Source organism: Thunnus maccoyii, chromosome 9, assembly GCF_910596095.1.
Source record: "Thunnus maccoyii chromosome 9, fThuMac1.1, whole genome shotgun sequence".
In the NCBI taxonomy this organism is placed as follows: domain Eukaryota; kingdom Metazoa; phylum Chordata; class Actinopteri; order Scombriformes; family Scombridae; genus Thunnus; species Thunnus maccoyii.
Window position 1 is genome coordinate 7,558,954 of NC_056541.1, and position 9,733 is coordinate 7,568,686.

The window sequence follows — 9,733 nt, forward strand, 5'->3', positions numbered from 1 at the left end:
GTTGTCAGTGCCTTTTGAACATAGCTGAGAGAATACGAGGAGCACTTGTTGACCATCAGCACTGAGAGTGAGCGGTTCTTCACTCAGCCTGCATGTCGCTTTGAGGAACAGCACTCGAGTCCGACTGACAGATTAGAGGCAGTTCAGAGAGTGAATGAGCTCCAGCAGGGGGCGCAGTCACACAAAGTAAAGCACAAACAGGACACAGATGGACGGCAGGTTGATGCTTCTAATGTAGCTGCACAATAAGTTGACTTTAGTGTCAAATCTAACAGACGATCCAGTCAGAGACAACAGCAGTTTATCACTGTAGAATAAGAACAAGCTTCCATTATAATTATTGATCAGGGCTGCACAATTATGACTAAATTGATCGTTCTGATTACAGATTGAGATCATGATCATGATGTTGCTGCATGATTATTTTCCTCAGTGATTTGGGAACAAAATGATTCTCCTTCATTCATCTTATATCAGCATCTTAACTGTTTGCAGCCACATTGTTAATGAAATGAAATGCACCTACACCACTAATAAATCATTATTCTATATGAATGATCAGAGCTGAGTCATGATTGAAAATGATTAATTGTGCAGCCCTACATATAAACTAATGTCTGTCCTCCTCTAGTCTCTTGAGGTCAGTGAGCTCTGCTGCCTTCCTGTCAGCTGTTTAGTCAGATGAAGCTTTACTGAGATAAACTGGAGCCTCTGTGTTCACTCTGAACCTCTGCTATCTTCTTTCTCCAGCCACTGACTAAGTTGCACTGACAACACTGAGTTGGCTTCTCCTCGTAGGGTGTCTTTCACTCTTTTTTCCCCTCGTCCCTCTGTTTCCAACCTTCTTCAATCATTTCTCTGCAGTTGGCTCTTTCTAGTTTCCCTTTGTCTCTTTTTGTCAGTTTGGGTTTCTTCTGTATAATAATATTAATCCTCTAGTTCTCTGATTCTTCAGATTATTGCTCTGTTCTCTTACGTGCTACACGTGTTTCTCTAACTTCAAGAAAATGTGTTAAGGTGTTATCAATAAAATGACAATTTAAATAGAAACGTGAAAGTCTTTCTGTGTTTACAGACACATAAAACTGCAACACAGCTTTGATTGTGATTTTTATTGACCGAAGTAACCCAGGAAATCATTTAACTCTTGTTTGATCAAGACATTTGTTCACCTGATAGAAAACATACAACTTTTTGAATAAATCATAAATTGAAGACACAGTTAATCAGTGTAAATCCTGACATTCATTCAGCACAGGCTCACATGTACTGATGTGTTTCACAAGTGATGATTAACATAAACACAAAGGAACAAACAGCAGCTCCAACTTAATAGATATTCAAGAATTAAGAAATAAATACTGAAACAGAAAGATAAAGGTGATCACTACTAACAACCTTTAAAATCCACAGATCAACATGAGGGTCAGGGCTTTACAATCAATCTTTTTGAATACATATCATTAGGACTGATGATTGATCATATTTGATGTATATTTTCATTTTATTTTATTGACTAAATGTTTGATCAATGAATAAAAGCACGAACAAATTAATAGATAATAAAAAAACTGTCATCAGGTACAGCCCAAGCTGTGATCTACATGATCTTTGTTTCAATATTTGATGGACACCTTCAATTTTTTTTTTTTCTTCAATTTTGGGCTGCTGTAATTTAGACTGAACCTTGCAGAAGAAATGAAAAACTTTTTAAAATTAATTTCTGCAGAATTTTCTTGAGTTGAAGCACCAAAAATCAGGAAGAAGTTTCAGTTTGTTTTCATGGATAAAACTGAATGAACATATAGAAAAGTTTTGACAATCAGTAGATATCTGTGATTAATGACACACATGGTAAATAAACAGGTGAATTATTATGTAAAGATTCCCTGTTCTGTCCATTCTTCACAGTAAAAAAAGTTTTTCCTTTATTTTAAAAAGAAAACATTTGTAAAACGTCTGAATGTATTATTATAAATACACTTTGAAAAAAATATTTTTTACTTTAAAAGAAAAACAAACCCTGGATGATTAAACCATTAAAAAGTAAATGTTAAATGCATTACTCTCACCTATAAATCACTAACTGCTAGTGACAAAATAAATCTGTAGATCTAATTATCCTCCTCAAATCAAATAAATCACATCTCACAAACCTTCCTGAACATCACAGAGAAATCTCAGTTTAACAGATTTTGATATCAGTGGTTTTAGCATCACCAGCCTCTCCAAGGTTAAAATAAGGGAAGAGTTTCTCAGTGAAAGTGTCTCTGTGAGTGCAGATGTGAGTCATGTCTTCAGGGTCATAGAAGGACACCTCCCCCCTGTCATAGTCCAGTTGGACTCTGATCCTCTGGAGACTCTTCTTCACACTGACAGTCTTACCAAGACCATTAGTGTATTTTCCACTGCGATGCAGTAAACACCAGATTCCATATTCTGGTGAAGCAAATCGCTTTCCCTTCCTGTCAACTGACTCTTTAGCCAAACCCACATTCCAGACAGGATGGTCTCCCACCTCCACCTCCCAGCTGTGTTTCCCTGAGCTGAAGCCCTCAGAGCCCAGAACATTGGCATAATTAGTGTTTCTCTCTGGATTATCAGGGAGCTGCTGCTTTGTGTCTCCACATCTCACACTGGTCAGATCGTCAGACAGATAGAGACGGGGGTTTGCAGTGTTTGGGTCCAGAATGACAGGACTGAAGTGGACCTTCTCCTTCATCTTCTCCCAGACTCTGAAGGACAGGTTGCCCAGGTGTTTGGCCACATCTATCAGCGCTCCTGAGACCAGCTGTGGATCTGACAGTGAGCACTGGTCTCTGGCTCTGGTCTGAGTGGGTTTATAACTGCTGAGGAATGACACCTTGTGTTTCTGCAGGTCTTCTTCAACAGCAGAGATACTGTCTGACAGAGAGGAGATCTGCTCCTGAATCCTCTTCATCTCTCTGCTGATAGTCTTCCCCTTCTGCTCCTCTTCCTCCCTCAGAGCTGCCAGTCTGGACTCCTCTTCCTCTTTCAGGAACTGGTGGAGCTTGTTGAACTCTGCTCTGATCTGCTTCTCTGTGGACGACAGCTGCTTCTTGGAGTGTTCAACCATTTCATTGTATGTTTTCTCCACTTCTTCGTATTTGTCCCTCTTGTCCTGTAGAGACTTTAAGTCAGATTTCAGCTGGTCCTTCAGGTCACTGACTGCTTGTTCTATAGAAACCAACTTGTGACCGTGATGGAGAAGAAAATCACAGACAGGACACACAGCTCTCTGTTCATCCTCACAGAACCAATAAGGGACTTCTGGATGTTTATGACACAGCACTTCCTCTTTCTCCTTTTCTTTCTCCGTCTCAGGTGAATCATTATTCTGCCTCTTAGCAAAGGAGTCAGCCAGGTCTTTGAGAGAAAGATTGATGGATGGATAATCCTTTGAGGATTTTCTTTTACAAATGGGACAGTTTTTGTTTTTAGCTTGTTCCCAGAATTTTTGCAGACAGCTTGAACAGAAGCTGTGGTTGCAGGTCAGAGACACAGGATCTCTGAGAGTCTCTGAACACACATGGCAACTCAGGTAACCTTCAAAAAGAGCTCTTTCAGCCATTTTGCCAGATTTCTAAAAATTTTTTAAGTTGCAGACTCACCAAATTACAGTCTCTTCAACTTTCTCTGTTCAGTCCTCCGAGTGTGTGTTCTTCAGTAGAGATTTCACTCTGTAATGTAATGGCGTCTGCGCTCTGTTCAACAATGTCAGTCTGCTTTCAGTTTCATTTACCTGCGTCACAGGTAGAGAGCTGATTGAAATAAAACTGCCATTTGATTGTGTCTCCACCAGATGTTGCTGTTTCTGTGTTACAGATGTTAAAGGAATACTCCACCAAAAACCGACTGTATGTTTTAACTATCAAACATTGAAAGTGTCTATTCTTGAAAAGTTTATGTGAAATAATGCTGAAACAATTGTAATTTACTACCAGAACATTCATTCAGAACAACTTCATCAACCAATAAATAGTTTAAGCAGAGCTGTTTATGGCAATTTTAATCATTTTATAATATTCTATTATTTTAAATTGTAACTTTATTAAACTTTACTCAACTTCTCTTCTCTCAGTTAGTACATTTACATGAAGATTAGTGCCTGTTATGAATAATCCTGATTTTAATCATGTTAAAGTTATGATATAACACAACTTGGTAATTAGTATCCCTTTATGATTCATGAATATTATCCAGGTTTCTGATCACCTGTGCAGGAGTGTCTTTGACTCCTGAACATCCCAGACAGTCTCTGTCATTTCTATCTTGAAAATATTGTTTCTCATTGTAGAATAGATCCACACCATTTAACAATCCTTCACCTACTTCCTTGGTGTGGATCCGCCCATTCTCACCTGAGCTCACTCACTCCTAATCATGGTCTACTGATATCTCACCCATTTCCTTTGTTCTGGCCGGCAGCACCACTAACCACATGTGAGAGTCCTCTGTACCTGTGTTTCACATACACACCTATGGCTGTGTGTGACTAAAGTGAGTTTATTACTTTCTTCATATGTTATAGTTTAATGGTTATTTTTGGATTCATGTAGATTGAATGTGATTGAATGCTTGACCAGTATATACTGGTAAATGATATAATGGTCACCTGGCCTGTTTGCTTTGAACCTACAAATTTATAGTTGTGTGTAAGTGCACATTGCACATAACTCATTCTCTGTAGTTCTTAATTTAGCAGATGCAACATCCAGAATCCTTATAACTTAAATTAGAATATTTAAAACTTCTTTCACTGTGTAATTGTTAAATGTAAAGTTTGCTGTGACGTATTAATTTCAGCCCTAATATTCGCTGTTTGTTAGATACCTAAATGTGTGATGTTATATATTGTTTAACTGTATATTGTAATTCTTGAGTTTTCCTGTTCATCATTTTCTGTTCACACAAAAAAAGACATAACCGTCACAAGCTTCATCATCTTCTATTGCTCTAGCCTACATGTATGCATGTTGGCAATAAATGGCTTAAACAGAAACATCAGTCATCCCTTAAATTCTTATCGATGTACCCTGGTGATGCTCAAACTCCTGTGAACCGATCCATACACAGGCATACACTGCACATATAGTATCTTATTATATCCTGGTTATGAATTATCCTGCTGTGCATCATATTATGTTTGTTTTACACAGCAGTGTGTTTATCCTACAGAGTCTGCCTGCAGTCTCCTCTCAGTATCAGGTGTTTAGTGTTTTTTTTAATGTAAGGGACACATTGGATGTCAGTGTGACAGACTTTTAAGAGTAGATCAGGTGTCTGAAATTGATTACAAAATATTTTTTCCTCCTCATTGGAGGCTAAAAACAGTCCTGCCCACTCCCCTCCAAAAAAAGAGGAAATAGCAGCATGTACAGTATAAATGTGTTGTTCTTTGGTTCTTCTTAGTGTGTTTACTAGCCTTGAAAACCAGTATAATAAGACTCACATATTTAAAATGAAGGAGTACACAGTATTACACAACTGCCACTAACTACAGCATAGCTGGCATTTCCTTTGCATGACAGTCAGCAGTACACTTGTTTTCTTGGTGTTTTTTCCTTTTTATTTGGTTTCTCATTTTCTACTGAATGCTGGTATACTCCACCTTTCTCTTTCTATTTTCTCAGCTTTTTAAGTGCATATAACTATTGTTGTCTCAAGATGATATAATGAAGATGACTATGATGATCAGGATGATTATATTGATGACTGTGGCACTAAGGATGACAATGAGGAGGATGATGATGATGATTATTTCGCATGCTTTTCTACGGGGCTCTGTGTTGTCAGTGCCTTTTGAACATAGCTGAGAGAATACGAGGAGCACTTGTTGACCATCAGCACTGAGAGCGAGCAGTTCTTCACTCAGCCTGCATGTCACTTTGAGGAACAGCACTCGAGTCCGACTGACAGATTAGAGGCAGTTCAGAGAGTGAATGAGCTCCAGCAGGGGGCGCAGTCACACAAAGTAAAGCACAAACAGGACACAGATGGAAGGCAGGTTGATGCTTCTAATGTAGCTGCACAATAAGTCGACTTTAGTGTCAAATCTAACAGACAATCCAGTCAGAGACAACAGCAGTTTATCACTGTAGAATAAGAACAAGCCTCCATTATAATTATTGATCAGGGCTGCACAATTATGACTAAATTGATCATCCTGATTACAGTTTGAGATCATGATCATGATGTTGCTGCACAATTATTTTCCTCAGTGATTTGGGAACAAAATGATTCTCCTTCATTCATCTTATATCAGCATCTTAACTGTTTGCAGCCACATTGTTAATGAAATGAAATGCACCAACACCACTAATAAATCATTATTCTATATGAATGATCAGAGCTGAGTCATGATTGAAAATGATTAATTGTGCAGCCCTACATATAAACTAATGTCTGTCCTCCTCTAGTCTCTTGAGGTCAGTGAGCTCTGCTGCCTTCCTGTCAGCTGTTTAGTCAGATGAAGCTTTACTGAGATAAACTGGAGCCTCTGTGTTCACTCTGAACCTCTGCTATCTTCTTTCTCCAGCCACTGACTAAGTTGCACTGACAACACTGAGTTGGCTTCTCCTCGTAGGGTGTCTTTCACTCTTTTTTCCCTGGTCCCTCTGTTTCCAACCTTCTTCAATCATTTCTCTGCAGTTGGCTCTTTCTAGTTTCCCTTTGTCTCTTTTTGTCAGTTTGGGTTTCTTCTGTATAATAATATTAATCCTCTAGTTCTCTGATTCTTCAGATTATTGCTCTGTTCTCTTACGTGCTACACGTGTTTCTCTAACTTCAAGAAAATGTGTTAAGGTGTTATCAATAAAATGACAATTTAAATAGAAACGTGAATGACTTTCTGTGTTTACAGACACATAAAACTGCAACACAGCTTTGATTTTGATTTTTATTGACAGAAGTAACCCAGGAAATCATTTAACTCTTGTTTTGATCAGGACATTTGTTCACCTGATAGAAAACATATAACTTTTTGAATAAATCATAATCAAAGACACAGTTAATCAGCGTAAATCCTGACATTCATTCAGCACAGACTCACATATGCTGATGTGTTTCACATCTGAAATGTGAAGTGATGATTAATATAAACACACAAGAACAAACAGCAGCTCCAACTTTATAAATGTTCAAGAATTAAGAAATAAATGCTGAAACAGAAAGATAAAGGTGATCACTACTAACAACCTTTAAAATCCAGAGTTCAACATGAGGGTCAGGGCTTTGCAGTCAGTCTTCTGAATACATATTATTAGGAATGAAGATCAATCATTTTTGCTGTGATCTACATGATCTTTTTGAAGAAAGAAATGAAAAACTGTCTAACATTCATTTTAGCAAAATTTTCTCGTGTTAAAGTATCAAAAATCAGGAAGAGATTCAGTTGTTTCTTATGGATAAAACTGAATGAATATATAGAAAAGGTTTAACAATCAGTAGATACACATGGTAAATAAAGAAGAGGTGAATTATTACATCAGCATTTGCTGTTTGGCCCATTCTGCACAATCAACATGTTTTTTTTCTTTTAAAAAGAAAACATAAAAAGTCTGAATGCATTTTGAGAAAGTTTAACTGACTTACTTTAAAAACTTAAAAATTACAATATCAAAAGTAAATGTTGAATTCTTGACTTTTACCTATAGAGAACTAACTACTATTGACAAAAATAAATTTGTAGATCTAATTATTCCATCAAATCCTAATAAATCACATCTCACAAACCTTCCTGAACAGAGAAATCTCAGTTTAACAGATTTTGATATCAGTGGTTTTATCATCACCAGCCTCTCCCATACTGACATAAGGGAAGAGTTTCTCAGTGAAAGTGTCTCTGTGAGTGCAGATGTGAGTCATGTCTTCAGGGTCGTAGAAGGACACCTCCCCCCTGTCATAGTCCAGCTGGACTCTGATCCTCTGGAGACTCTTCTTCACACTGACAGTCTCACCATCTCCATCAGTGTATTTTCCACTGTCATGCAGTAAACACCAGATTCCATATTCTGGTGAAGCAAATCGCTCTCCCTTCCTGTCAACTGACTCTTTAGCCAAACCCACATTCCATCCAGGATGGTCTCCCACCTCCACCTCCCAGCTGAGTTTCCCTGAGCTGAAGCCCTCAGAGCCCAGAACAGTGGGATACTCAGTGTTTCTCTCTGGATTATCAGGGAGCTGCTGGTTTGTGTCTCCACGTCTCACACTGGTCAGATCATCAGACAGATAGAGACGGGGGTTTGCAGTGTTTGGGTCCAGAATGACAGGACTGAAGTGGACCTTCTCCTTCATCTTCTCCCAGACTCTGAAGGACAGGTTGCCCAGGTGTTTGGCCACATCTATCAGCACTCCTGAGACCAGCTGTGGATCTGACAGTGAGCACTGGTCTCTGGCTCTGGTCTGAGTGGGTTTATAACTGCTGAGGAATGACACCTTGTGTTTCTGCAGGTCTTCTTCAACAGCAGAGATACTGTCTGACAGAGAGGAGATCTGCTCCTGAATCCTCTTCATCTCTCTGCTGATAGTCTTCCCCTTCTGCTCCTCTTCCTCCCTCAGAGCTGCCAGTCTGGACTCCTCTTCCTCTTTCAGGAACTGGTGGAGCTTGTTGAACTCTGCTCTGATCTGCTTCTCTGTGGACAACAGCTGCTTCTTGGAGTGTTCAACCATTTCATTGTATGTTTTCTCCACTTCTTCGTATTTGTTCCTCTTGTCCTGTAGAGACTCTAAGTCAGATTTCAGCTGGTCCTTCAGGTCACTGACTGCTTGTTCTACAGGAACCACCTTGTGACTCTGGTGGAGAGAAAACTCACAGACAGGACACACAACTCTCTGTTCATCCTCACAGAACCAATAAGGGACTTCTGGATGTTTATCACACACCACCTCCTCTTTCTCCTTTTCTTTCTCCGTCTCAGATGAATCATTATTCTGCCTCTTAGCAAAGGAGTCAGCCAGGTCTTTGAGAGAAAGGTTGATGGATGGATAATCCTTTGAGGATTTTCTTTTACAAATGGGACAGTTTTTGTTTTCAGCTTGTTCCCAGAATTTTTGCAGACAGCTTGAACAGAAGCTGTGGTTGCAGGTCAGAGACACAGGATCTCTGAAAGTCTCTGAACACACATGGCAACTCAGGAAACTTTCCAAAAGAGCTCTTTCAGCCATTTTCTCAGATTTCTAAATATTCTTCAAGTCGCAGACTCACCAAGTTACAGTCCCTTCAACTTTCTCCGTTGAATCCTCCGAGTGTGTGTTTTTCAGTAGAGATTTCGCGCTGTAACGTAATGGCGTCTGCGATCTGTTCAACAATGTAAATCTTTCAGTTTCGTTTACTTGTGTTATGGGTGGAGAGCTGATTGAAATAAAACTGCCATTTGATTGTGTCTCCACCAGATGGTGCTGTTTCTGTGTTACAGATGTTAAAGGAATACTCCACCAAGAACCTACTGTATGATTTTTACAAACACTGATGACTTGTATGTCATGCTTGAAAAGTGTTTGTGACATAGTGCTGAAACAATTATAGTTTACTGACAGAACATTAATTCACAACAACTTCATCAACCGTTAATTAGTTGAAGTCGTTTATTAAGGAAAAAAACTTTTTCTTAGCTGTATATCCTTGTAAATTGAATGTCTTTGGGGTTTTGGACAGTTGGTCGGACACAACAAGCTATTTTAAGATACCACCTTCCACTCTGGGATGTTGTAA

General features: G+C 38.9%; 2 protein-coding genes across 2 annotated transcripts; both read right to left on the minus strand.

The window, feature by feature from the left end:
* Positions 1 to 2,100: 2,100 nt before the first annotated feature.
* Positions 2,101 to 3,592, minus strand: LOC121904110 (nuclear factor 7, brain-like). Its single transcript, XM_042421649.1, has one exon. It carries the CDS (start codon positions 3,590 to 3,592, stop codon positions 2,186 to 2,188), a length of 1,407 nt encoding a protein of 468 aa, XP_042277583.1. The 3' UTR covers positions 2,101 to 2,185.
* Positions 3,593 to 6,905: 3,313 nt separating this feature from the next.
* On the minus strand, positions 6,906 to 9,346 carry LOC121904074 (nuclear factor 7, brain-like). Its single transcript, XM_042421593.1, has one exon. It carries the CDS (start codon positions 9,184 to 9,186, stop codon positions 7,780 to 7,782), a length of 1,407 nt encoding a protein of 468 aa, XP_042277527.1. The 5' UTR covers positions 9,187 to 9,346; the 3' UTR covers positions 6,906 to 7,779.
* Positions 9,347 to 9,733: the final 387 nt, after the last annotated feature.

Coding starts and splice junctions, on each gene's coding strand:
- LOC121904110 (XM_042421649.1), bottom strand. CDS start 3,592: ATGGCTGAAAGAGCTCTTTTTGAAGGTTACCTGAGTTGCCATGTGTGT.
- LOC121904074 (XM_042421593.1), bottom strand. CDS start 9,186: ATGGCTGAAAGAGCTCTTTTGGAAAGTTTCCTGAGTTGCCATGTGTGT.